At 52.2% G+C, this 26926-nt stretch overlaps 10 protein-coding genes across 10 annotated transcripts; 7 read left to right on the top strand and 3 right to left on the bottom strand.

The window, feature by feature from the left end:
- Positions 1 to 1303: 1303 nt before the first annotated feature.
- On the top strand, positions 1304 to 3556 carry AYO20_04054 (hypothetical protein; the record flags this gene model as incomplete). Its single annotated transcript, XM_022642353.1, has 3 exons — positions 1304 to 1855; positions 2425 to 2717; positions 2785 to 3556. 3 exons carry the CDS (start codon positions 1304 to 1306, stop codon positions 3554 to 3556), a joined length of 1617 nt encoding a protein of 538 aa, XP_022501734.1.
- A 1391-nt stretch (positions 3557 to 4947) lies between these two features.
- AYO20_04053 (hypothetical protein) lies at positions 4948 to 5307 on the bottom strand (the record flags this gene model as incomplete). The annotated part of the gene is made up of 1 exon (XM_022642352.1): positions 4948 to 5307. The coding sequence occupies one exon, from the start codon at positions 5305 to 5307 to the stop codon at positions 4948 to 4950; it is 360 nt and encodes a 119-aa protein (XP_022501733.1).
- A 332-nt stretch (positions 5308 to 5639) lies between these two features.
- Positions 5640 to 7880, top strand: AYO20_04052 (hypothetical protein; the record flags this gene model as incomplete). The annotated part of the gene is made up of 1 exon (XM_022642351.1): positions 5640 to 7880. One exon carries the CDS (start codon positions 5640 to 5642, stop codon positions 7878 to 7880), a length of 2241 nt encoding a protein of 746 aa, XP_022501732.1.
- Positions 7881 to 8741: 861 nt separating this feature from the next.
- On the top strand, positions 8742 to 10267 carry AYO20_04051 (hypothetical protein; the record flags this gene model as incomplete). The annotated part of the gene is made up of 3 exons (XM_022642350.1): positions 8742 to 8813; positions 8874 to 8903; positions 8963 to 10267. 3 exons carry the CDS (start codon positions 8742 to 8744, stop codon positions 10265 to 10267), a joined length of 1407 nt encoding a protein of 468 aa, XP_022501731.1.
- Positions 10268 to 10719: 452 nt separating this feature from the next.
- AYO20_04050 (hypothetical protein) lies at positions 10720 to 15544 on the top strand (the record flags this gene model as incomplete). The annotated part of the gene is made up of 6 exons (XM_022642349.1): positions 10720 to 10945; positions 10997 to 11125; positions 11174 to 12173; positions 12219 to 12400; positions 12460 to 13151; positions 13199 to 15544. The coding sequence occupies 6 exons, from the start codon at positions 10720 to 10722 to the stop codon at positions 15542 to 15544; spliced, it is 4575 nt and encodes a 1524-aa protein (XP_022501730.1).
- Positions 15545 to 16503: 959 nt separating this feature from the next.
- Positions 16504 to 18663, top strand: AYO20_04049 (hypothetical protein; the record flags this gene model as incomplete). The annotated part of the gene is made up of 1 exon (XM_022642348.1): positions 16504 to 18663. The coding sequence occupies one exon, from the start codon at positions 16504 to 16506 to the stop codon at positions 18661 to 18663; it is 2160 nt and encodes a 719-aa protein (XP_022501729.1).
- A 38-nt stretch (positions 18664 to 18701) lies between these two features.
- On the bottom strand, positions 18702 to 20633 carry AYO20_04048 (hypothetical protein; the record flags this gene model as incomplete). The annotated part of the gene is made up of 2 exons (XM_022642347.1): positions 18702 to 18837; positions 18895 to 20633. 2 exons carry the CDS (start codon positions 20631 to 20633, stop codon positions 18702 to 18704), a joined length of 1875 nt encoding a protein of 624 aa, XP_022501728.1.
- A 412-nt stretch (positions 20634 to 21045) lies between these two features.
- Positions 21046 to 22371, bottom strand: AYO20_04047 (hypothetical protein; the record flags this gene model as incomplete). The annotated part of the gene is made up of 4 exons (XM_022642346.1): positions 21046 to 21226; positions 21279 to 21944; positions 22032 to 22159; positions 22216 to 22371. The coding sequence occupies 4 exons, from the start codon at positions 22369 to 22371 to the stop codon at positions 21046 to 21048; spliced, it is 1131 nt and encodes a 376-aa protein (XP_022501727.1).
- A 913-nt stretch (positions 22372 to 23284) lies between these two features.
- Positions 23285 to 25232, top strand: AYO20_04046 (hypothetical protein; the record flags this gene model as incomplete). The annotated part of the gene is made up of 8 exons (XM_022642345.1): positions 23285 to 23663; positions 23728 to 23809; positions 23877 to 24114; positions 24207 to 24294; positions 24350 to 24407; positions 24467 to 25043; positions 25128 to 25168; positions 25220 to 25232. 8 exons carry the CDS (start codon positions 23285 to 23287, stop codon positions 25230 to 25232), a joined length of 1476 nt encoding a protein of 491 aa, XP_022501726.1.
- Positions 25233 to 25663: 431 nt separating this feature from the next.
- AYO20_04045 (hypothetical protein) lies at positions 25664 to 26848 on the top strand (the record flags this gene model as incomplete). The annotated part of the gene is made up of 4 exons (XM_022642344.1): positions 25664 to 25945; positions 26005 to 26146; positions 26205 to 26390; positions 26472 to 26848. 4 exons carry the CDS (start codon positions 25664 to 25666, stop codon positions 26846 to 26848), a joined length of 987 nt encoding a protein of 328 aa, XP_022501725.1.
- Between the last annotated feature and the right edge of the window lie 78 nt (positions 26849 to 26926).

The raw sequence follows: 26926 nt of genomic DNA, 5'->3' as shown, positions 1-26926 counted from the left end.
CGTTGAGATCACAGAACTAGACAGAGGATCTGGCGAAGCGAGAGAGCCGATGGCGGCGAGGTACGCCTGCGTTGGGACTGCAACAACTAGGTGGTGTTGTGCAAATGTCGTGGACTTTAAACAAAACGAAGGTTCGATGAAGGTCCGCTATTGTTCAAAATCGAGAGGCAAAGAACGATGGCATGGTCCTTCGTGGAGATGCACGTTTGCAGAGTCCCAAATCGGGTGTGAAACGGGACTGAGTCGTTGAACAATGATGTTTCTCAAAGAACGAGGTGTTTGGTATGTGTCGGGAGAGAGGGAGGCAGCGTGGAGAGCGGGCGGATCCAGCGAGATGGCAAAGGAGCGAGCGAGGGCGAGGGTGAAGGCGATGGCCAAGGGCGTGACTGGCGGTGCAGGATTGGCCCGAGGGTGGTGGCCGTTCGAGCCTGAACCACTGAAAAGAAGATTCGGAATGAAAGATACGGAAGGCTTTTAGGCTTGGCGCGCGCTTGCTAGCCAAGGCAGAGGAGGGAAGCTCTGTCTGACAGAATTTCTGACACCCAAACACCAAAATAATGCCGGAATGACAGGGCGAAGGGAGAAGACTTTGGTGTCAGACATCACCAATTTTGTTTCGTTTCCGCTGCGGGCAATTTTTAGGTGCAATTGCCGCGCCACTGCCATCACCATAATAATACGCGGAAAAAGCGACTTCATTTCGCCTTTGCCACTGGAGCCAGCAGCTTGTGATCACCACCAGGTGAATGTCGTCAGCTCCTGCCTACCTAACACATGCTCCTAGATGGCTACTTGGGTGCTCAAACATGCTCAAATAGGCAACTCTGTTCTCGGGAGCAAGTCTTCGACGCGTCACATTGCTACGGATTTTGCTGAAGGGCATAATCGTTATCGACCAAACTGGTAGCAGGACTCTGTTGACTCTAGAAAATGGAGATGCTCGAACAGACGGACTGTTTGTTGCGACCGAAAGCAGTAGTACATACTCTCGTTCATCTGGCTCTCTTTGCATTCAGATAACCCAATTGTCTCCTCAAGGAACCACCCAAACACATTATTCGGATTGAACAAGCTCTTGTAGATTGATGGTCCATCCAATGAAGCTGGCGGTCAAGATTTCATGCCTCTATCGTCTCCGGACTTCAGGTTGAGAACGGACGTGATATCTCTGCAAGTGGACTTGGGTCATGTGAGATCCAGAAATCGTGACATCGAAACCCGCAACGCACTGTGTTTCTCACTTCCAGTGACCAAAATTCTTCTACCTTCACCCTCAAAAGTTGATCATTGGGTCCTCACAATAATGGCACAGCAGGTGCTCCTTGCTCCTCCTACTGAACGGATACTCTCCCAAGCCGAAAGCCTCGCGGTTGTTCAGATCTTCCTCAACGCATCGTTGGCCTGTATCGCCCATACTAGAGAGCTGATCCCTTGGACATCGTCCTGCTTCCGCACGCGATATGTCGATCAAATCACCCTCGAAAGCGACTCGTCTGCCGGAGAGAGCCTGTATTCAGCTTTTCAATCGTTGGCACCAGAGAGTCCTGGTGAGGGTCAAGAGGTCAAACTTCTCGTCCGTGGGGGCCATCGATGCGCTGATCAAATGCTTGATATGCTTGTAAACCCTGAACATTCTCAGCAGACTTCGAGAAGCCCGCTAATTTCCAGTCAGGAGCAAGGAGTTTTTGACGCCTTGGATCAAAGCTACCTAGACAGCCTGCGAGTCTTTGTGACCGACGCAGCTCAACGCCAGCCATCAATTATCGAGACTTACCACTTCGCTTTTGCGTATAAACGTGGCACTGTCACCAGTGTGCATTTGAGTTCGGTAGCTCAGGCATTCGTCTTGGAGAATGTGCACAAAAGTTTCAGGGCTGCGATACGGGCTCTGCTTCGTTCGCTCAGGAATTTACCCCGTCTGCCAGGTGCGCCTTTCTCGTCTTATCGCAGGTCGGAGCACTGACAGAGACTTAGCTCGTCGCAAGCTAGGAATGAGTCTCACATATAACGAGACATGTCCTATGGTATATCAGCCACCCGGCTTTGTAGACAAAGATGAATATCAAGAGGGGGAAGGTCAGACAATGTGTGAGGCGCTGCTGGATCGAGATGAGGATGTTGTAGGTATGCTCGAGTGTGGTTACCATCAAATGCGCGTTGCAGTACACCTTCAAGATGCGGCAAGACAGGAACCGTTGATTGATCTGCATGACACGGAAATCAGCAGGCAGCTGCAGGCAATGCAGAAGACCTCCTCCAGCCACAGCAACAATTTAATGTCTACCTTGAGAGACTCGTTTCCTGGATCAAAACGTTCTAGGAACGGCCCAATACCTAGTGCGAAACGCTTGCGGCCCTCTGAACCTAAGAAGCCATCAAGCGATGATTCCGTTCCACACAGCGCCGATACAAACCAACTCACAGAATTCCAGGGCCCTAGGGGGTCAGCCTTCGCAACCCCAGGACCGGGTCACCGAGGAAAAGCGTCGAAAGATCGTCCTGTCCAACAGAGCCCGCCTAGAGAAAATGGGCTCTGTCTCAGTGTCACAAAGCTCGCAGAGCTTCTCATACACTGCTATGCCGTTCAAAGTGGAAAGACAGGTGAAAGTGGAGACGCTTTTGACCATCGCCTGCTGGCCGACGGTAGGATCCGACGGCTTAGTCGATCGAGTCGCATCGGCTGTGAATGCGGAAGTCAGCATAGATCAAGTTCAATGGTAAGCTGGTCGATCGCTACCAATTCAGTGGCTAACCAGATCAGCTCTTCTGCGAAGTATGCGATAGCTGGCAGCATAAAGAGTGCTATGGCCGTGGCGACAGCCTCTCTCCTGCTACCATACCTGAGGAGCACTTCTGCTATACCTGCCTCCTGTTTTCCGAAGGGCTAAAACCCCCGAATTCTCCCCTACTCATCATTCTCCTCCGAGTGGCTACAGGCTATCTCGCAGCAAAGACCACACCCGGATTGCGGATTGCCGGAGACTTCCTTCAGACGCAGCTGAAACCATTTCGCTGGACCAGGGAGGTGCTTGACTGGGCAATGGAGCGCCTCGTGGAGGAGGGTCTGCTCAAGCCAGTATCTGGAGGCTTCTTCGAAGTCGTATCACTTGACGATGCGGAGATGTGGCAGGTCAAGGAGCGATGCATGGGTTCATTGGCATCAGTAAAGGGTCTTTTCGAGACCTGTACAAACCCTGACAATACGAGGCGCAATGACTTGCTGAGTTCACTCAGAGCGTACGCTGGTGAAAATGATTATACGACAGCCGAAGGATGCGAAGAACTGATTTCGTATGACGAGTTCGGGGGTCCAGTATACCGCTGGGGATATGACACGGCCGCAAGGAATCCCTCGTTAGAGAAGCCGGTTGTTGAGAAGGAACTGACAACGCCGGTTCGTCGACGAAAGATCAGTATCTCACGCATACTGATCAACATCGATCGTTCCCCCTCTGCAGCGAGCATGAGTCTGGAAGAATCAACAAACCGATTCCGTGACAACAGGAGTTATAGCACTGATTGCAGCACCGCAGCCTCGACAGCGACCGCTGACTGATTGTGCGCCGAAAAGGCATCCGCCACAAAACAAGCAGATGAAACTGCAGGAGATCCTGAAGAGGTGGCTGGTCAGTACTCGGTAGGGTGTGACACGGCCCGGGCTGCCACGAGGAAAACACGTGGCAATGGTGGTTGTGGTGATGGTGGCTGAATGGGTGGTCGTGTCACAACAAGCCTCGACAAGGGGTCCCGAACTGATGCTCTTAATCTTGCGGTGCGACCTCGAGACTCCAAGAGATCATGTTGAGAGGATCAGGGCTGTTTGCCCAACACTTAGTCTCTGTTCCACGATCCTATCCTCCGACCAGGAGTATTTATCTCTCCCTACTCGCAGACGTTGTGCTTCAGGTGCAATATTGTCCATAGATGCTGAAAAGCAAAAAGCAAAAAACAAGCTTGCCTCGAGAAGCAGATGCATGTAACTTTTGCTCGTCAAGCCATACTCGAAGAGGCTGCTTTTCATTTGTGCTCGTACTTCTTGCAGTGGGACTAATAATAGTGTGTGACAAGCGGACAATAAGCGAGCAGATTCTCGAAGCCTGAAGGACGAGATAAGTCGAGTCGAACAAAGCAATTTGACTCGGTACAACAACAGCCATCGGGTGTAAACAAGTCGATTCGGAATCTCAGGAAATGAAACCCCCTGGCATGGCTGAAAAGCAATATCCCCCAGAGTCACTACATACTAGGCCATTGGTGTTCCTTTATCCTTTCGGTGATGGCTCACAGTCCAAGTGACGACGCTACCGAACTGGCATCCCCCCTAGAACATGAAGCCACTTGAGCCAAGAGGGCCCCCCATGACTCTCCCCCAGGCCTTAACTAGCAAAGATGGCACCATGGGTGTCACTGGAAGTGGAGTTGCCCTTGGCGCCCAAGGCACCCAGCACCTAGCACCCTTGACCGAGGACCTGCCTCGGGCTAACCTCGTGCAAAGTTCCCCTGTGGATCCGACAGTCTCAAGGTGTCCACGCATCCCAAGTTGGTTGTCAAGCTGCTCCCTGGGGCTCTCGTCACTCACACTAGACTTGATCTCCATCCAGTTAACGCGACATCCTTCCCAAGAAAGGACTTGATCTACCCCTTCTCTGGCCTTCAACTAACAAGTGGTGCTAGCGATGGCTTCGCAAGCTACCAGTTTACCCCCATGGCTCCTCATCTCATTCAGCTGACCACTCAGCACCGCCCGCGGAGGGTGCGGCTAGCGACTCCGAATCCCTTATGTTTGGGTTAGCATCCGCCACCACGGCCTAGACGTCTTGTGGCGGGCTTCAAGAGACGCTTCAAGAACACCGACAGAAAGGCCAGAAGGTCCAGAAGGGGCATGGCAACACGGCTGGAACCCTAGTTTCTGGAACGATTCAAGCCACCGACACTTTCCAGCAGCTTTCAAGCGTTTTCCACCTCGGGGATGGCATCTCCTTCAAGCCCATTCGACCAGCCCTTGCCCTTGCTAGTACGGTGTCCACGAGTAACTTTAGGCTCGAAACTTGGGGACTCGGGGCGGTGGCCGTTATCCATGGTATTTGTCGTGCCCGCCTTCAATTCGTCATCCCGCCTGAAGAGACCTGGTGATCCGCCAGAGGCTGATGGCCAGTTCAACGCCAGGCGATTCCAGTCCGGGCAATTTGGACTGCTCATCATACACCCTACTTTCACTGCGACCTCCACGACCTCCTCCACCTGCCTCAGTTCAATTGAACTGTCAAAGTTTTTGTTTCTGTAGCCCCTCGAAAGCCTCCCCGGCATGTTCTGCAGAATGGCCTCCACGAGATTCCAATAACGTGTTTACTCGTACGATTCCGAAAAGAACGGCATTCGGCTACTCGGTCTGTGCACTTCGAACTCGACACCGGTTGACCTCCACCTCCTGACCTTTTCCTCTTGACGATATCGTCCTGGTTGCGAGAGCGGGTCCAAGATCAAGAGAAACCACCTCATACCAAACACTGTCAGACAAAAGATACGAGACTCGACGGACTGGACGGAGTATTTGTTGGCTGGTTGTCCCATCTACCCTACACCTCGGCATGCACAAAAGATCAGAGGTCAGTGTGTGGGCATGATCAGGAAACGCTGATATGGGTGGCGGTCAAAGGTTCCGTCTGCCGGCGTCTCTGAAACGAACAAAATCCAATGCTCCAAACCAAGGCCGGCAGCCAGAAGGAAATGAATACAAAGTACAGCATCTGCTTGGGATCACTGAAACTGATTTCAACACGGTACGAAACCAGAGCATTAGCTCTTCAGCCACTGCAAGATTGCCTGCCTTGTCATTTTCAGATGCCACAACCGAACTGGGCTCTTCTCATCCCCCAACGGAACAGCTGGATGCCAGTGCAGATCTCAACTTGAAAGCGTCGTCTGTGTTATTGCACGAGGAATTCTTGCTCAAAGCAGATGCTGCGGGCTCAACACATTCCAAGCGCCTCAAAACATACGGCTCATCCTCTACCATGAACTCGTATTATGATGCCTATAAGGCGCCATTAGCGGTGTCACAACAGACTTCTGAGTCCTCCCGACGGGATTTTGCTCTCCGAAAAGGAACCCCGGTGGTCATCAAATCTACGACTCCGGACAAGGGCTCTCCGCGTCAATTGAAACTTTTTAGCCGCTCTAAAAGTGACAGTAAATCGGGAACGAAGAAGCTCACGAAGCACAGTTCTCAATCTGAGGATGCTGCCGCCAAGATGTTGTTTAGCAACCAACATTCCAACATGCCCTCTAATCAAAGTGGATCTACAAGGCATTTACATACGACCCATCAGTCTAAGACACAAAAGGGTGTGCGCTTCCAGTCTGAGCATCCTGCAACATCGGTCGGTGCAGAGAAGTCCAAACCATCTATTACTCCTTCTCGACAAGAAACTTCATACATAAAGATGAATATCAGACGGCCTAAAGCTGGGGCAAAGCACTGGTTCGATGGACTCGAAGGTGACAGCAGTGATGACGAAAGCGTCCATGAGCCCGAACTGCAACCAAGCTTTGTTGCAGGAATGGAAATGGCATTCGAAGGACGTAGGATCGGTGTTTTGACAAATGAGGCATCTAGCGTCAGGACACAAACGCCGGAGACAATTAGTCGAGCTGCAAGTTCGAAAGCACCATCCAGTCACTTGCTCCCTTGTTCAACAATCCCCTCCCGCGTCTCAACCCTCAATGCCAAATCGTCAAGATCTACCCTTTCCTGGGCCGAGTCACAGCAAACCTCATCAAAACCAAAAGCATCGTCCCTAGCGTCTACCGATCTCCACAAAACCAGCATCCTCGACTTGTCCTCTTCTGATGATGAAGGTGATGACAAGCCACAGCCATTGCCAAACCGCAGAGTATCTGGGAGTGTTCCTCTTCCGCTGCTGCGGGACAGCATAGCTGTGGAATCACTGGCGGATTCAGAAATTGAGGTAGGGACGGCTAAAGCAGTTAGCACAAAACAAAGTGCAACTGTAAGATCGAGGGCGACGCCGAATCTGCGGCGTGTTCATGGCAGTCATCTTCGGGGCTCTGCATCATCATTATCGAAGCCTTCCAACCAGCGACGAAGCCATCGATCAACTTATCTTAGCGACCAATCTTCCAATCCTCCGCCAGAAGATGACGACTTGCTTACTTCGTTCCCTGCCATCCCCACGGACCAAGCATCCTCGCACCGCCCATCCTTCCACGAATCTTGTTTGTCCGACACCGCAAGCATTGAAAGCAGGAGAATGATGAGCGTTACCCGACAAGAAGAATCTCTTTTGGCTGCTATCCGTTCGAGGAAAGCAGTCCTTGGCCGACCATCCAACGGTGGTGTGGCAGACCAAAGGATACGGGCACTGCGAGAGACGGAGACCAAATCGACGAAGCATCAACGCCCTCCGCGGATCTCCGCAGCGTTGGAGGTCCAGCTAACTTTACATGGGAGGGCGCAGAAGCAGTCAAGATCTCCACATACAGATGCCAACTTTGACCAGGCCTCTTGCACGACTTTCCAGACAGGGCTGTCGACAGAACCTAGCGGGCGATACTCACTCGCCAGCTTTCAGACCGGCACTTCCATCGAGCCAGAGACCGAAGCGTCGTCCTCGATGGCTATGTTTTCGCCTAATCTACTTGCACCATCGAATGGTGCAGTCAGTAGGATGAGCCGTTCGACCTTTTTTTCGACGTCGAGCAACAGTTCGAGGGACAACTCACGAAGTCGACGGGAGAGCCACTATCTAGCCACACTGGAGAAGCTACAGGCGGCACCAAAACGAGAAGAGGTCTCTTCCCAAGACTTCATTGATTTTCCTTATAATGGTTGGATGAAACTTGCAGCAGCAGCGCATTAGGGCTGTATCTTTGACGTTCAAGAGCCCAGCTGCGTCTCGTTTGTCGTTTCCTTTGTGGGATCACGGGTGCCTAGTAGGAAGGACAGTGACGACGTTTTAAGAGAGTGGTGGATCGCTTGTGTACAATAGTCATGGCTCTGGCTTTTATGATGACGAAGGAGGATAGGTCCACGGTGGATCAATGTACAGTAAGAGGCTGGGCAGTTTATAGAGCCCGGGATGCGCAGGGAGTTGATAGTTAATTGATGCTTGTCTTTCCGTGCCGGAGAGCTGTCGCTGCGACTTCTAGTACTTGCTGAGGGCATCTTCATCGTGATCAGTCTACATAGCATTGACAGGACTAGCATAGCGACCACCTGATGTGATCTTTCACCGCCACACCAGGGACTGGGATGCCAAGATCAAGAAGTTGGAAAGGCGCAGGAGGCGTGGAAGGCCATGACGCAGGGCATGGCAGAGCCATCGACTTGTAGAAGTTCCGCTGGCTGGGGAAGCACCAGAAAACACCAATCAACGCGGCAAGCGACCATTCCACCCTTTGCCCAAGGTTTTCCTCCCCTATCGTTTTTGGTCTGCTGCCACAGGTCTCGTTCACTCATTTTGTGTTGCTCGCGTGTCTGATGACCTTTGGGTCATCTTCACCTCATTGCTCGATCTCCGCCACTGGTTCGACGTGCCAGAATCATATACTGCCTCTTGCACCGAGATCCTGTCCACTCCTTTGACGCCCCCCTTCTTTTCCTTACCACATGAGAGTGGTTGATCTGCCTGGCGCAGACCCGTTTGGCTAGACACAGCGGCATTGCATTATCGAATATTTGTACACTTGGAAGGTTTTCTCGTCAAACACCACCTCGAGCAATGAGCGTGGAAAGGCGCGGCAACGCGTCCAAATTCATGGGAGTGTCACTCCGCAGTCTGTCTTTGGGCACAGTACGAGGAACCCTACGTGAATCCTCCATGCATTCACAGATTGACTGATTATTTGTACAGTTGACGGTCCAATTTTCCACTTTCATTTTAGTGAGTCGGAAGGGATCTTTCTGCGTCCTGTACACATTGAACTGACTGGTCTCGCACAGCTCCTCCATTATTCCAGGGTTATGCCTACTATCGACGGACATCGCTATCTTCCTTCGACGGCCGTCTTTCTCGTTGAAGCCTTGAAACTGGCTGTATGCCTGACGATATCTCTCTACGAAGTCTCCCTCTCCGTCCCCCGATCAATGCCAGCAACCTCGCTCCTCGGGACACTAGGTAGCGCCGTTTTCACCGGCGACAGTTGGAAAATGGCCTTTCCGGCCGGGCTTTACACGCTGGCGAACAGCCTGCAATACGTTGCAATATCCAATCTGGACGCCGCGACCTTCCATGTCACGTACCAATTCAAGATCTTTGTGACCGCCGTGTTTAGCGTTTTGCTTCTGCGGAGGACCATTTCGGGAAGACAGTGGCTGTCCTTGATCCTGCTTATGCTGGGAGTTGCGATTGTCTCACTTCCTCACGGCTCGTCAGGGTCCTTAGCCTCAAGCCACCATACGAGGATCTACCTTCCACGGTCGTCCAATCCTTTGCGAGAGCACTTTCGGATGACAGAACCTGGTTCCCACCTCAAAAAGAGATCAGCAACGTACGAGGGCATAGAAGAAGACGAGCTCGCCTTGGACACTCCCGGGATGGATGCCTCTGTGGGACTGTTTGCGGTTCTCGGCGTTTGCATGTGTTCAGGGCTTGCCGGAGTGTACTTTGAAAAGGTCATCAAGGAATCGCCCAAAAACACATCGCTCTGGATCCGAAATGTGCAACTGTCGATATATTCCCTATTTCCGGCCTTCTTCATCGGAATCGTTTTCCTTGATGGCGAAACAGTGGCAAAATATGGCTTTTTCGCGGGTTACAACTGGGTGGTGGCTGCATCAATTGTCATCCAATCCTTTGGCGGCATCGTTGCGGCGTTCTGCATCTTTTATGCCGACAATATCTCAAAGAACTTTGCTGTTAGCATCAGCATGGTCCTTAGCAGCCTGGCGAGCTTTATGTTCTTTGATTTCGCCATGACCGGACATGTATGCAATTATGATTTGTTTGGTCTGTTCACCACAACTAACGACTTCCAGTTCTTGATCGGAGCCTCGATAGTACTCATCGCTACCTGGGTCTATAACACCGAAGAGGCCCGGCTACCCCAAAGCCCCGCGGTTGTGGTCAGTGGGCATGAGAAAATGTCGCTCAATGGTACTGCGGCGTTAAACGATATGTCTATCCAGATCCCCAAAACCCCTTTGATTCAAGAAGAAACAGCTCTGGCGACTTCAAGACCGGGCTCACCAAGTCACAAAAAGAGGAATAAAGAACCTCTAGGCTATTTTGCGAAGCATCGTGACTGATTCGGGACTCGGTCGCTGGATCAGATGCTTATGATTGGATATGAAAGGATAGACTTTGGATATACCCCCTTGGAGGAGGGATGAATGCTGCTACACGATCAGCGATGACATACTAGCCAGATAAACTGGTGCCAACGAGCAGACGGGGGCTCGCAGCACCTTCTCTCAGCACTGAGGAGTAAGTGACCACTTCACTGCAGGACGTGTTTGGAGGAGGAAGGCTACTTGCAGAGAGGAAAACAGAAAAGAAAAGGGGCACGGTCACGTGTTCCTGTTTGGCTGTCTATCGCACCTGCCCATTGAGACTTTGACCTGCGCGTCGCCTGCCTGCATCGTCCTTCCAGTCTGTTTGAAAATATCTTTCACTTTGACGTCTCTGTCATACGGTCACCCAAGTCTTCTCTCTATCCGTTGCATCCCCTTTTTATGGAACCCTTGCCTCGATTCGTGTCATGGAAAACGTCAGACGCCTTCCTGCTGGCCGTCGACGAGATGCCCTGTCCGCCTCCACCCGTGATCCCAGCACGGCACGGATTCCTGAATCTGGATCCTATCCAAATGCCTCTCACAGTGTCACGCAGCGACAATCGCCTTATTTTGCCCCACCCAGCCATCTTGAGGCTGCTCTGTTCGACCCATACTCGCCTCCTGAACTTGACAGACCACTTGACGACTTTGGTAAGTCGGATATCCGTCGCCTTGTCCATCAAGACACTAAAACCCACTCAGACAGAGCTCTGCTCCAGGAGAGCTCACAACTCCCAGGACCAGCCGCAGGACCGAGCGTACCCCGAGTCACTCTTCCTCGCAAACCTCTCACGCCGTTAATGACCAGCAGTACAAGGAGATTTTTACAAGGTGAGACATAGTTGGCAACCAATAGCTAGGCTCTCACGACAGATCTAGATGACTTGCATGACAAGTCCGACCTCCAAAGATCCAGCTCCTCGCCCACCGCCCCTTCCAGCAGTCCCACAGTGTCTTTCCTCCAGAACCGTCAACGTGACAGAACGAACGAAACCCTGTCAAGTAAGATGTACAGCTCGAGGGCATATGACTTTTCACCTGAGGAGGCCGGGACCTCCTCGAACATGACTTCTGAAAACACGAGAGCCAGCCAGAGATCATCGCTGGGCTACAAACCTACCTCAGCACCGCCTATTATCCAAGGGATTCGGCTGGTCCCGGTGACAGCACTACCAGACCGAGTTCGTTCGGTATTCAAGTTTGAGTTTTTCAACGCTATCCAGACAAAATGTTTCGAAAGTGCCTTCCAGTCAGATGACAACATTGTCGTGTCAGCCCCGACTGGGAGTGGAAAGACTGCTATCATGGAGCTGGCTATCTGCAGGCTGGTAGTACAATCCAAAGGTCGAGATTTCAAAATTGTATACCAGGGCCCTACCAAGTCATTGTGTTCAGAAAGATATCGTGATTGGCAACACAAGTTCGATGCTCTGGGTTTGCAATGTGCCGAACTTACTGGTGATAGTGACCATAATGACTTGGCCCATGCACAGAAGGCAAACATTATCATCACCACTCCAGAGAAATGGGACAGCGTGACTAGAAAATGGAAGGATCACACTAAACTGATGCAGCTTGTCAAACTCTTTCTTGTCGATGAGGTACACATACTCAAGGATGAGCGCGGCGCTACCCTCGAGGCTGTCGTGTCGAGGATGAAGTCCCTGAAATCCGATATCAGAGTGGTGGCATTGTCAGCCACTGTGCCGAATTCGGAGGACGTGGCAATCTGGTTAGGAAAAGACTCGACGTCGCAACACTTACCTGCGCGCAGAGAGGTCTTCGGAGAGAGTTTTCGACCTGTCGAGCTCAAAAAGCATGTTTACGGATTTGAGGCGAAAGGCAATGATTTCGCTTTCGAGTCGATGTTGACAAACCAGTAGGAAATTCCTATGAGCGCGGAATGCATACTGATATCAACCAGGATACCAGACACCATCGCAAAGCATGGACGGGCCAAACCCGTCATGGTCTTTTGCTCTACTCGGCGGGCTTCAGTCACAACGGCCAAGGTGTTGGCGGATATGTGGTCAACTGCACATCCTCTACAGCGTCTCTGGAAAGGGCCCGGAAAGCAACTCTCCTTGATGAATCCCGATCTCAAAGGTATGCTCCTGATCGCACTACTTCTCACAACTTGTCACGTGCTAACTATATCTCAATAGCTACGTCCGCCGCAGGTGTAGCATTCCATCACGGCGGTGTGAGTGCAGCAGATCGGCACATTATCGAGAATGCATTTTTGGAAGGGGAGATCAACGTCATATGTAGCACTTCCACGTTGGCTGTGGGCGTGAATTTGCCGTGCTATCTCGTCATTCTGAAAGGAACAAAAGTGTGGACTGACAATGGCTTAAAAGAATATGCAGATCTGGAGGTCATGCAGATGCTTGGTAGAGCAGGAAGGCCGCAGTTCGAAACTTCAGCATGTGCAGTTATCCTTACTCGGAAGGATAAAGTTGCGCACTACGAAAAGATGGTTTCAGGTGAAGAGATGTTGGAGAGTTGTCTTCATCAAAATCTTATCGAGCACCTCAACGCAGAACTTGTCCTCGGAACAGTGCACGACGTTACAACGGCAAAGCAATGGCTGGAGAGCACCTTCTTTTACGTCCGTCTGGAAAAGAATCCCTCACACTACCAATTTCGAGAAGGGGTCAAGGAAAGTACAAGGGATGAATTGCTCGAGCAACTGTGCAAGAATGATGTCGCGATGCTTCTGGACACGGGGCTGGTGGCACAAAATACTCGATTGACCTCAACAGTTTTCGGTGAGGCAATGGCAAGGTATTACGTCCGTTTTGACACAATGAAGTCATTTATGCAGTTACCTCCCAAGGCGAGGATGTCGGAAATCGTACGTGGCATTCCCATGGTGAGGGTTTGACTGACCGGTCGTGACAGCTCTCGGTTTTGGCCCAAGCAAAAGAATTCCGCGAAGTACGAATGTTAGCTGGAGAGAAATCATTTTACAAAGAAGTCAACAAAGCTCCAGAAATCAAGTTCCCAGTCAAGGTCGATATTGCTCTTCCCGCCCACAAGATCACGCTGCTAATCCAGTCCGAACTGGGTTGCGCAGCGTTACCTGACGGCGAAAATTATAAAAGACATCTTCAACAAAGCCGAATCGATAAGATACCCGTCTTTGCTCACGCAAATCGCCTGATCCGCTGTATAATTGACTGTCAAATTCATTTGGAGGACGGAATCTCGACTCGTAACGCACTTGAATTAGGACGCAGCATTGCGGCACGCGTCTGGGACAATACCGCCAGTCAGTTAAGACAGGTTGAAGGTCTTGGTGAAGTTGCTGTTCGAAAATTGGCATCGGCATCGATCAATAGCATCGACACGCTTCTCAACACAGAGCCCTCTCGCATCGAAGTTGTCCTTGGGAAGAACCCTCCTTTTGGCCACCAACTGCTGCAAAAGCTGGAGTCATTTCCCAACCTGAGAGTGTCGGTCAAGGAGACCGCTCGAGAACTTAAAGCTGGTGACGGTGTCAGGATCATAATGACAGCAGAACTCGGATTTCTGAACAAGCAGCTGCCCCGGACTTTCAACAAGAAGATGTTCTCTGTCTGCTTTTTAGCCGAGACATCTCATGGAACTCTTGTGGACTTCAGGAGGTTTAGCCCAAAAAAGCTTGAGAATGACGAGCATGTGGTTTTGAGTCTACACCTCACGAGGCCGACTAGCCATGTCAACTGCCATGTAATGTGTGACAACATTGCAGGTACCAGCAGGTACGCCCAACTAAACCTATCGAATATTCCGACCTCAGTGTATCGCAAGTCGCGAGCCCAGGGGGATGTGCAGCCAGAAGAGAATGAGGGCCACGTTGGGATATCTAGGTGCTGGAACGAGGAATTCGACGATGGTGGAGTCAACGACCAAGATCTGCTTGCTCTCGAAGTTGATGAGGCCAGAATTGAAGTGATCGAGGATATCGATGATCTTGTCAACAAAGAAACGGAGAAGAGGCGGGACAAGTCATGGAAGGAGGTTCCCCAGCAACGCCGAGACACAAATCCAGAACGCGCAGAAGATTCCGATGTTGCTGCCTTCCGAGAGCCTGTACAACTTCCAAGCGGGCGCTGGACTTGCCAGCATGATTGCAATGAACGGGACAAGAAATGCAAACACCGATGCTGTAAAGAGGGAGTGGCAAAGCCTAGGCGTGGGCTCAAATTCGGACCCAAACTCAAAGAAGAAGAGAAGGTCCAAAAGAAGATCACTGCGGTGATGAAGCCGAAAATCAAGCAAGAGAGCGTATATCGCACGCAGTCGGCAGATATGGCCACCGCAGATCTGGAAAACAGGCGAGAACAATATGGGACAAGCATTTCCAAGGATGCACGGTGTTCCAGAAGCCGAAGTCCTGGGGACATTCTGCCATCCAGCGACAGGAAGCATATCGAAGAACCTGCCGCGAAAAGACCGAAACTATCAGAGGGTCGAGAACGAGAGGACAGTGAACATCACTCCAAAAATACCGACTTCAACTCTGATGACTCGCTACAGTCTGCTCAGCACAGCTACTGTAAAAGAGGAAAGGGACACAACCCGAGTACCGCAAAGACCAACACTGAATTTTTCGACCTATTTTCCGACGAAGACGACAATGACCCTTTCACTCTCCCTCTTGGTGAGCCAGGAGTATTTGATGAACTCGACGCCGGGAATAGCTCTAAAGTCTTACCAGAAACCAACTCCTTCGGCACAGATCTTGGTGGCCAGGACTGGCTCCCAGCAGAGGACGAACCCGCGGATTTCTTGACCTCAGATGTTGACCTTGGGTGTTTTGATGCACCACTCGAGCATGTTGCTATGGCTGATGTCGTCAAGAAAAAGAAAACCTCTGCCACCATCCAGGGCAACTTTACAACTCCAGGGTTGCCAGACCTTGCAGATGGGGCGAACTTCCGTGATGACTTCTTTCTTTCTCCTGCTAATTTCGATGAATCTTCAGCAGGCCATCCTGGAATAGTAGATGATTCTGACAGTCTTCGATACGAGGATATTACCTCGTTTGCAGATACGCCGGTTGAATCAGTGGTGAAAACCCCGGAAGGCACCGAGCTCATGGACGTACCGGTAGACGCTGAAAATGGTCTTGCGGAGACTTCATGCAAAGAATCCGACTCTCAGCGGGAAAAGCGACTCTACGAAGAAGACCAGAAGAAAAAGTGGGAAGGAATTGATCAGTGGATATATGATGAGTTCCACGAGTACGTGGAGCTTGTTTAGTAGACGCTGATTGCCCAGTGCAATCTAGGGCAGCAGAGGATGGATGCTGAACGAATCCATCATGTCCAGGCAACGTCACCTGGAACCATGGTGGGGTGTCTCAAGATGAGTGGGCAGCCGATGAGTGCAGATGAATAAAGAAGATGGGAAGAGAAGAAAAGAAATGCAGGTGGATTTGGGCGACATTGTGCAGAGCTCATAGTAGCGACGAGTCGAGGACAGCTTTTCTCATACAAGATGACATTAAGGATGGCAGTTAAAGGGAACTCTCGATGCGTATCTCAAGGAGCAAGCGAAGAAAGAATGTTTCGACTGATACCCGGTCTGGCCGGAGGGTTTCCTCAAAGGTACGAGTGATGATAGCGAGAATACATTTTGAGTCAACGTCAACATTTGTTCTAGAAAACGTGGCCCTGGACATGGCATGTTTGTCATCCAGTCCCGGATCATCAAGGATGCCGTCACACATAACAGGCAGTCTATGGATAGATCCGCACTGTGTGAAAGAGATGCGGGAAACCCGTCGTGGTTATGGTATGGTGCCCTTCCAGGAACACGATGTCCCGTCTAGGAAGCACCAGCCGACATGCTCCGGTTGGTCACGAATCGCCACCAGCCTCTTGGCGAGCTCACCTCGCCCCTCACCCGGCCGGCGCCGCTTTTAACACGCTCACCCCCCCCCCCCCCCCCGGCTCACCTATCCGCGAAGGCACGTGAGATCACTCCCCCCAGACTTGCAGTTCGTGGTAGGGAAATAGCGGCCTCCCTCCGCCCTTAACCCCAATTGTCCGTCTCCATAGATGGACATTGGCATTCTCCGTGTTTGGCGCAATACGTCTCCGTCGATATTGCCCTCTAAAGAGTGCTTCACGGTGTGCTACTTCCTCTCAAACAGCGTCCTGCTCCTAGGGCACTCTTGGAAGGGCTGATCGTAGCAGAGACATAGACCTGGTCTCAAGATGTCCGATGACAGTTCCAAGCCGGCCGCATGCGATCGCTGCCACAAGAGAAAATCCAAATGTGATCGGCTGAGGCCCGCGTGCACCTCGTGTGCCAAAGGAGGGACTCAGTGTACCTACAGCGCCAAAGACCCTGCCATACGACGCCAGGACATGGAAAAGCTCGAGAGACGTCTTCGGCAAATGGAGGCTAAAAATGAAGCCTTGACCAGCCAACTACGAGAAGCTCAACGACTTGCGAGCGTCGGCAGTCCCTCTACCGCTGTGCATTCGACTTCCGGCCGGACGCAAACGATGACAAACAACAACGAGGTGACGAGCCAAGTCTCGTCCCTCAGCCTCGGTGTGGGTGGCGAACGACAATACTTGGGACCAACCAGCGGGCTGCTCCTTGCGAGCCTCCTCCAAGTCGACGGCCGTACCAGAGGCCGGAACGCCCAGGACGACGACGATTACAATGCAGCTCGCACTTTTGGGTCGGCTGCGCGCGGTGAAACGGTCACTCCAGACATCGGAGCGCTGCCTCCGGAAAATCTCGCCCGGAGTTTGGTGAGGGCGTATTTGGCCCATGATCATCTGTGCTATCCATTCCTTCACCCCAAAACACTAATCAACAGCTTGGAATCCATCTATAGTGATATCTCTTTTTATCGGGCTCACCACGTCGAAGCATTTACCCTCGACATGGTCCTCGCCATCGCCACAGCTCAGGTCTCAAAGTTTGACTGGCAAGTTATGCCAGATGCAGAGACACACCATGACCGCGCCATGAGTCGGCTCGCTCCCGTTCTCGGCAAGGGTGGAAGTGTCGCCCTGCAAGCTGTCCTTCTAATGTGCCAATATCGAATTGGGAGTGGTCTTTACGATTCCTCGGCGAGCTTGTGGCATCTAGTGGGCACGGCAGCAAGGATGTGCTTCGAGCTAGGTCTGCACCGAGAGTCCGTCTACTGTTCACCAGCCCTAGGTACTTCCGACCTCGAAGAGAACGCCTTTGACGACTCAGAGGTGCGGAGGAGATGTTTCTGGTGCACGTTGGCAATGGATAGAATAACGAGCATCACCTTAGGACGGCCGCTAGCAATCCACTTGGACGACTTTGACACTGAACTGCCACGTGCCGAAGCCAACATTGTTCTCAGCCCAGACAACAGTCTGTCACCCACAGAGCCCGTGGGGAGTCCTCCTTGGCAACTCCGAACAGCGATCTTCCTGCAGATTGTGCGCTACCGTATCATCTGCGGGAAGATCCTCAGCTCTTTGCACAACGCTATCCGGTCCCGACCGACCTCCTCAATCGACTACGAAGACCGGCAGAGAATGCTGTTTGAGGAGCTGGAATCTTGGCGATCTGACACCGAGACGTTGCCTCTCGGAGGCTCTCTGAGCGAGTCGGATCGCTCCAGCTTCAGGACTCGGGAATGGTATGATCTGCTGTACCTGAATGGAATCTTGATGTTGTACCGACCTTCGCCATCTATCCACGAGCCCCCCCAACACGGCGATAGCCTTCAACGAATCCTAGAGGCGGCGCAGAAAGCCATTGGTATCTATGCATATCTTCACAAGTCGCGTCGCATCAACTACTCTCCGATCACCCTTCACTCCGTTTTCATCGCAGGTCTCTCCTATATCTACGCCATCCGGTCGCATTTGCGACTTCGCCGGCGCGACCTTACGAATGGTGTCGGTCCCTCAACACCAAGGGCGACCGGTTTGTCCACCGATCCAAGCATTACTCAGATAGTCAACACTACGCGTGACTGCTCCAATGTCCTCGTCGCTGTCTCTGAGCGGTGGTCTACAGCCCGCAATGCTCATCAGGTGTTTGGGAGACTCAGTGACGCGCTGTTGACCGATGTGGTTGAATTTCAGAGCCAGACACGAAGCGCCCTCAACAGCGGTATGCCTCTTCAGGGCGTGCTGCATCAGGAGCAACCTCGAAATATGTCGCAGACTGAAATGACTCCCACATTGGGACAGCACTTGTTCTCATCTACGGCCTTGAATGGCATGGATTTCAGTTATCAGGATTGTTTCAATGACTTGCAGGATCTTTATAATGGCTACGACTTTGCCAACGTTTCCATGATACAAGCCAGTCAAGATTGGCTGTTTGAGATACAGACGCTCGATCACAGCATGGGCGGAGTGGGTCACTGACCGAGAGGAAGCGTTGCTGTGTCCACACACGTGCACCCTTATATTCGGCCTCGGTTGAGAAACTGTAACGGGATATCGACATGCCTACTCCTCAAGTATTCGCCAATGCCTTTACCAAGTCCATCGATGCGATCCGAAGAGGCGATGCCACCGGAGAGGTTGTCCAGAACACGACTGAAAGTGCGTCAACGCCTGAAATACGGAGGTGAGGGATGACATGGTGGTACTTACAAATGGACAGCAAGGATTTTGGGGAATTCAACTCGCTCGACTCGTCGAGAAGGATCGCATTTGAACCAGTCTTTTCCAAACAGCTCCTTGAGCTTCTTCACAGTCAGGAGTGTTTTCAGCCAGGGGTATTCGTCCTCGTGGCGGACGAAAAAGCCGATGTTTGAATTGTCCGCCTTGTCACCTGACCTTGCGTGCACAATACTACCTAAAGGGACCCTCGCTGTAGGACCTAGGGAAGCCAAGTCGATAGGATCGGCCGACTCGTACGATGGCCTCACGGCTGGATACTCGGCTGTCTTCTTCGTGGTCGGAATCTCGAGCAGCCTTCCGTTTCCCAGATCAACCTGATGATGGATGATGGAGAGTGGAATGACAGCGGGGAAAATCTCCATGAAGGGCTTTGGATCCATAGTCCGGAAGTCCAGGTTCATATGGTAGCCGGGGTAACTTTGCATCCTCAGCGCGTATATCGGAGTCTTAAAGTGGGGAGCGACAATGTCTTCCTTCCTCCGGGCCTGTGCAAAGACTCGCAACTGAAGAGTCCCAGCCTGCTGGCTCTCGGGGTTTTCTACCTCGGATCCATACAGCTCAATGCTCAGCTTGCTGAATCTGTGGTTCTGGAATACGTGGTTCAGCTGCTGCTTCATCATTTGCGCCTTCGCATCAACGTCGAGTCCATTGATGAAGAAGGTCGCCTCGGCCTGGTATCCACCTGGTGCAGCGAACATTGCTTTGGTGGTCGCCGGCGGTGGAAGGCCGACAATACCTATGACCCGGACTCGATCCTCCGAGCCCTCCTCTGCCTCAATCTGAATATTTGAGAGATCCGCCACAACATCAGGGTTGAGGTAGAGGTGGCCTTGCAATTCATACAACGTCTGCGCCTTGACAGTCTCGGTCGTGACATGGCCACCTCCTGTCGATGTCTTCGTGATGATACATCCACCTCGAGCATCAATCTCGGCAATGGGAAATGCCACGTCAACGAGGTCGTCCAGAAACTCCTTGAACCCGGAGAAATTGGCACCCACAACGTAGGCGCCACATTCGATCAAGTGGCCGGCCAGCAGTGCCCCCGCCAGCTCGTCGTACTGACCTTCCAGATCCCAGCCAAAGTGCCACGCGGCAGCACCCATGACAGGCGATGCGTCCGTACACCGTCCACATATCACGATACTTGCGCCAGCCTTGAGAGCCTCTACTATGCCTCGACATCCGATATATGCGTTTCCACAAAAGGGCTCTAGATTCCAATCGTCCAATGTCCGCTCCGCATGATCCAAGTGAGGAAAATGGAGGTCTTTCCGCCGCTCCGGGTCGTGGATCAAATTCGAAATGTCGTCGCCGAGCACTGCAGCCACGGTGATCTGATCATGTCCCTTCGATCGGAGCAGCTCGCGTACTTTCTTCGTGAGGGATTGAGTGTTCAAAGCTCCGGCATTGGTGACAACCTTGATTCCCTTCGCAACGATATCGTCGATACACTCCTCGAGTTGCATGAAGAATCCGTCTTCGTAGCCCAGTTCCCGGTTGTCCTTCTTAGCAATAGCGTTCCAGGCAATGTTCATCTCGGACAGCCAATCCCCCGTAATCACGTCGATGTTGTTTTCGGCCACCATTCTAGCCATGGCAGTGGGCATGTCGCCCGTTGCACCGGAAACATTTCCAATGCGGATGGAACCTTTGCTTATCATGCTGAAATGGTCGAGTTGCGGGCTCAATTGCAGGTTGGGGGTCATGATAAGTACTATTCACAACATATCTGAACAAGTTCTTCCAGCTAGAGGCGGTCGACGAATCTTGGTCAATGGGCACACAGTGTGGCCAAGCTCCACCAGACGCAGTACGATTCCTGCCCGACTTGTGGCACGCCTTGCAAGGTACGGACTTGGTTAGATGATTGATTCCCTGGTCTTGGTCCGGATCCACCATCGGTGTCAAGGCCGAAATGCTACTCTTCTCCTTTTCTAGCACATCCGGAGGGCTTCAATCGAAAGAGGATCTGCCTAACGGGGGTGGCCAGACCCGGAACTCATTCCTTCCTGGCGTATCTTTTCTTGAAGCAGTTTTCTACTGGCGGTTTCAAGGGAGCCTATACATGCATGACTACAGAATGTCATGACGAATCTAACAACAACTTCCTGGACTCCATCATTGAGGCTTCAAAACGACCTTTCTCGCCAACTGCTTCTCAAAAATTTCATATCCATGCGCTGCCTCCGACAATGGTAGCCGATGTGTTACCATGCTCGCGAGCTTTGCCTTGTTTGCCATGACAATCTCCAATGCCTCGTCGAAGACTGCGCTCACTGGTGCACGTCCAAGATTGATGCTGTAGAAGATCAGCCGACCATCGAAGAGCAGGTCGAGAGAACTTGACTTACTTCAGGTTCTTTTGGTAGCATTCGAGAGCAGTGAAGGGAAGATCCCCTTGGTGGAAGCCAATCGACGACAAGACACCACAAGGTCTCAGCATATCAAAAGCCGATCTCAATGCCGACTTGCTGCCAACCACTTCAATGATAGCGTCGGCACCGCGGCCATCCGTTGCTTTGTTTATCGTTTCTGCTATGTCGTCCTGGCCCAATTTGAGCGGAATGCCGCCCATGTTTGCCGCCTGTTCTAGCCTGTCGTCGACACTGTCGACGACGTAAATCGTTCTCACCCCTTTGGATCGCGCGGTCAGGATTGCGCAGAGGCCTACTGGCCCGCAGCCGAGGCAAACAAAAACTGCCTCTGTGAGTGATTGCGACTTTGACAGGCGGCTTTGGCTTTTTTCAAAGGAGTAAGCATCACTTCCGTTCCCCAGATCAGGCGACCGAAAAAACTCGATAGCTCTCATGGCGCCATAGTAGCCAGTGGGGAAGATGTCGCACATCATGATCAAAAGGTCATCCTCGACATTTTCCGGCGTCGCCCTGAGTGTGCCGTCTGCACACGGCACCCGGACGTACTCAGCCTGCCCTCCAGCTAGACCTTGGGTGCCAAATGGTGCGAACCCTTTAGGGCACCGATTGGGATAGCCGTGTTGGCAAAACCAGCAAGACATGCTGTTCAAACATTCGCGTTGCTTCAGCCACTTCATTTGTCTTGCAAAGGAGCCCACTTTCCAGTGTACAACGCCAACTATGACTTACCAGACAGGAGAGAACGTGGAGACGACTTTCTGCCCAACGTTGAAGTTGCGAACCTCTGGTCCGATCTTTTCGATATATCCCACGAATTCGTGTCCCTGGATGTGATGCCCACTGTTAGTATCTGAGCACTGAATAACATCCAAGGCAAGGCTGGACAAGATTCAATCACCATGATATGTCCGACTGGAGTCTTCTGGTGACCACGATACATGTGCAATTCCGAACCACAGATGCCTGCCGATGTCACCTTGACGATGGCGTCCGTGGGTTCTGTCACAGTTGGTATTGGACGCTTCTCCACGTCTATTGTCCAAGGCCCATTGAATATAACGGCGTCCATGTCGTGTCCTATGTTCTCCATTGAGGTAATGACCATAGATTCCCTGTTATCTTGTCTCAGTGTCGAAAATGGGTATAATCGGCCTTGAGAGTGCTTGAAGGAGAGCAGATCTGTTACAGCTTACAGCATTTAGGTTTTCGTTCAGCGATAGGCACATGAGATATGATTCACCTGGAGCCTACGTCGGCCCTTCTACACTCTGAGAGCAGCATGGGAAAACACCTGAATGAGGGTACCCCCCAAACGCCGGCTACGGCGGCAACTTTGGCCGAAGGCTACATTGGGAACAGGATGCGACAAGGCTCAGAGACACATTCTGCTTGCTCGGTGGATCCATGTCATCCATCGCGGGATCCAGTCTGGCAAAGGAATACCACCCCCCCAGGGCCAGTGTTGCTCGGCCGTCGTAAAGCTTAGTAGATAACCATTCCCATAGCCAGTGTAGATAATACTATTACAAATGGAAGAAAAGCCAGTGACGGACCCAGATTTCACGCGGCACGGATGCCGACGCCGCAGTGCTGATCGGCTGGAGCGCCGACACCTTCGGAAATTCTTCCTTCGACCCACAGATGACCCCCCCCCAAACATGGGCAGCTGGGAAGTTTCGCCATGGCGATGATGAATGGAATGAGACGAAACTTTATAGAGCGAACCCGCAAAGCCATCATGAGACATCAGCCGACCACAGACAGAATGGAGTCCCGCCATAGTCTATTGGTTGGCACACGGTACCGAATTGCCAGCTCTAGGAATGCTTGCCATATGGGACGTGTGCACACTTGCCGGTCGGCCAACGGCGTCAATCCTCGAACAAATGGAACTGACAAGAGCAGTGAACATCAAAGTACTCCTCCTTCCAAGTCGAGTGACTCTTCAACTTCCAGCACCGGTTTCTAGATAGCATTCGAAGATGGTGGGAGCAAATTTCCCGACTCCAAAGCCCAAGGACCTGACTTGTTTTTACATCAACGGTCGATACGTCAAACCGATCTGCGAGGAAACGTACATCTTGCGAAATCCCAAGGATGATACAATCGTGGCCGATGCGGTCCCCATTGGCGGACCTGAGGACGTCGACGCAGCAGTTGCAGCGGCCGAGGAAGCCTTTACTGGACCATGGAGCAACTTCACGGCCGCACAACGATCAGAGTGTCTCCGCAAGCTCGCTGACCTGCTGGAAGACAGCCTGGTTGACATCCTGACCCTGGATTCAATGACCACGGGGAATCCAGTTTCCCTTATTCCGACACGTGAGAAGACTTATATCAAAAATAATTTGCTATACTATGGTACGCAAAGGGACTGCACTCTATGGGGGCGAAGGGTTCTATCTGATCTGTGAAAAAAAAACAGCCGGGTGGACGGACAAGCAAAGAGGAGACTACTTTCCAGCCGACGATGGGTTCGTCAAACTGGTGCGCCACGAGCCTTTGGGGTGAGTATGCGGTCATGATCTGGACGATCACCACAGGGGCAATTGTAAACATTGCTGACGAGGCCAGCGTGTGCGTGGGAATCAACCCGTACAACTCTCCGGTCGCGTCATTCATCATCAAAGCCGCACCATGTCTCGCAACGGGCAATGTGTTGATCATCAAGCCTTCGGAGAAATCTCCCTTCGGATCCTTGGCCCTGGCTCCCTTGTTTGAGCAAGCCGGCTTTCCAAAGGGTGTGGTGCAGGTGGTGTGCGGCGATGGTCGAACTGGGGCCCTCTTCGCCCAACACATGCGTGTGAGGAAGGTATGGAGTATATTTCTTTTCCAGCCGGGGGGTGACTTGGGATCCCAGTGTGGCGGGAACTCTTCGCTGAAATTAGTGAACGCCAACAACAGATAAGCTTCACGGGCAGTATTGCAACGGGGAAGAAGATTCAGATCGCGGCGGCAGCGAGCAACCTCAAAAGAGTTACCTTGGAGCTTGGTAAGAGCTTCCCTTGTTACCGAGAATCCAACTTCGCTCACTAGAGGACTGCCAGGGGGCAAAAGTCCAGCTGTGATTTTTGAAGACGCGAATATTGAGAACGCCCTTACGTGGTAGGAAGTCCGGGCACTGAACATGTGCGAAAAAGAAGGGGCTAATATGCGAATTTCAGGACCATTAACGGGATTCTGGCTCGGTCCGGCCAGGTCTGCGTTGCAGCGTCGCGAATCTACGTTCAGAAATCGATCGCGGCCAGGTTTATCGAAGCTTATAGCCAGCGGATGGAAGCAGCGGCTTCGCAACTAGGTGACCCGCAAGATCCCCGAACGACGCTGGGGCCTCTTGCCGATGCAGCCAGTTTCTCCAAAGTCCAAGCGATGATCGAGCAAGGCAAGACCGAAGCCGAACTCGTAGTTGGAGGCGTCAGGCACGGCCCTGACGGCTGCTTCATGAAACCGACAGTATTCCTGCATCCTAAGCCGGACGCGGAAATCTACAAGACCGAAGTTTTTGGACCGGTTGCAGTCATTCGGACTTTTGAGACCGAGGAAGAGGTTCTCAGGCTGGCAAACGACACAGAGTATGGGCTGATGGCGGGGGTTTTCACCAGAGACATCAATAGGGCGCTGAGGGTGTCTAGCAAGATTGATTCCGGGGTCTGTGGTATCAACTGCATCTCTTACATGAGCATTCAGGCCCCGTTTGGAGGGAGAAAATCGTCTGGGATCGGCAGAGAGTTTGGCGAATACGTGAGTTTTCCACTCCCCCTGACGGTGGCAAGCTGTGGGAGTGTTTTTGATCAGTGCAGGCTAACTTCTGGTGTTGGAACACAGGCTTTGCGATCTTTCACCGAGCCAAAGACGGTGCTGATCAAGTAAGTCTGGGAACTCGAGAGCTGGAACCAAACGCTAACGCACGAAAACAGCATGAACTCGTGAGAGCAACATCAAGGGTGTTCTGAGGGACTGGATGTTCTAGAGTGGTTCTTTAGCTGAAGAAAAGATACAACCTGTGCCCCCCAGCCCTTCCACCCCCTGTGCCGCTTGGATGTTTCAGCCTCGTGAGCCCCCGCCTGCCAAGCCCTTGCCATGTATGAATTATGCAGTGTTGAAGGCACCGCCAAGGCGAAACTCATTGATAATTATTGGTGACTGTTTGAACATGACAACACCATCTAATGTTCTCAAGCCCGCAAAGTGATGTGCATTTCGACCCGGTCGGTGGAGGCTGGGTGGGTCGTCTGGCGGCCGGGAGTCCGAGACGAACATTGTGGCTCGGCTTGTGTACACACCTCTGGTCTGTTTGGTTTGAAATACCAGCCCAGGAACCCCCCAAGTTCATCATCATCAAAAGATTTATTGGTTACACCATGGCTGACCAGACCTACAAGCAGGTGAAGCTGCCCCAGTTTGATGATCTTCCTCTGGATGCTTCTCATCCGCCTCATTCGGCATGGTTTCTTTTTGGCCAGGACGATCAACTAGGATGTCTCAATCACTTGACGCCTGAGCGTGTCGCCCATGCGGCGGCCAATGAAATCAGGACCGGCGTTTCGGTCGGACTGAACTGGGGCCTGGACCAGATGAAGGTGCCGCCATTCTACCGAACCAAGTTGAAGCACGAGATTTTCAGCATTGGGGATTTCATCAATGTGGGTTGGCCGATGGTCAGTGGGTTAGAGACTAACTCGTCCTCGTGCAAACAATACAGGACGACAAACTCGAATTCAATACTCAGACGAGTAGTCAGTGGGACGGCTTCCGACACTGGTCATTTCCAGACGGACGATTCTACAATGGCGTCACTCAAGACGAGGTACGCAGTGGCACTTCGGCACGAAATGGGATTCATGGTAGGCACTCGCTATCGTTCCAGCCCCGAAGGAAAAAGGCGAATCCTCAGGTTGGCAGAGTGGACAAAGCGAGGGATTGTGGGACGGGGCGTCCTGATCGATCATTACTCGTATGTCACCGAACGAGGCGACCCAAACTACGACCCATGGCTCTACCACAAGATCCCCGTGTCCGAAATTGAGGCCATCGCAAAGGAGAAAGGGATCCAATTCCAGACGGGAGATCTTCTCCTGCTACGAACAGGTAGGTAGTGTGCTCGATTGCGCCCACAGACCATGGGGGGGGGATGCCCTTGCTGACGGCTTTCAAACCCCTTTGCCCCAGGCTTTGTCCATCGATATCAAACCATGCCATTTGACGACCTGACGAGCCAGATGGCTCAGCCGGAATATCATTATCCGGGGCTCGAAGGCTCCGAGGAATCATTGCGCTGGCTGTGGAACACTCATTTCGCAGCGGTGGCCGCAGACAGCCCCGGCTTCGAGGCCTGGAGTGCCGGTCTGGGAGACTCGGGTGTGCAATACCGCATGCACGAAGTCATCCTCTCAGGCTTTGGGTTGCCGATCGGGGAGCTCTTCGACCTGGAAGCTCTGGCCGAGGAGTGCAAGAGACAGCAGCGATGGACCTTCTTCGTGACCAGCATGCCCCTGAACGTGCCTGGTGGGGTAGGGAGTCCTCCAAATGCCGTAGCCATCTTTTGATGTCGGAGAAACACGAGCGTTTTGCTTTTGCTAGAGTCTGGGTGGCGTCGCCACGTCTTCGAATACACAACTCACCTT

Source organism: Fonsecaea nubica, assembly GCF_001646965.1.
Source record: "Fonsecaea nubica strain CBS 269.64 chromosome Unknown Scaff20, whole genome shotgun sequence".
Taxonomy (NCBI): domain Eukaryota; kingdom Fungi; phylum Ascomycota; class Eurotiomycetes; order Chaetothyriales; family Herpotrichiellaceae; genus Fonsecaea; species Fonsecaea nubica.
The sequence above is the reverse complement of the archived record's forward strand: the minus strand, read 5'-3'. Positions and strand labels throughout refer to the sequence as shown.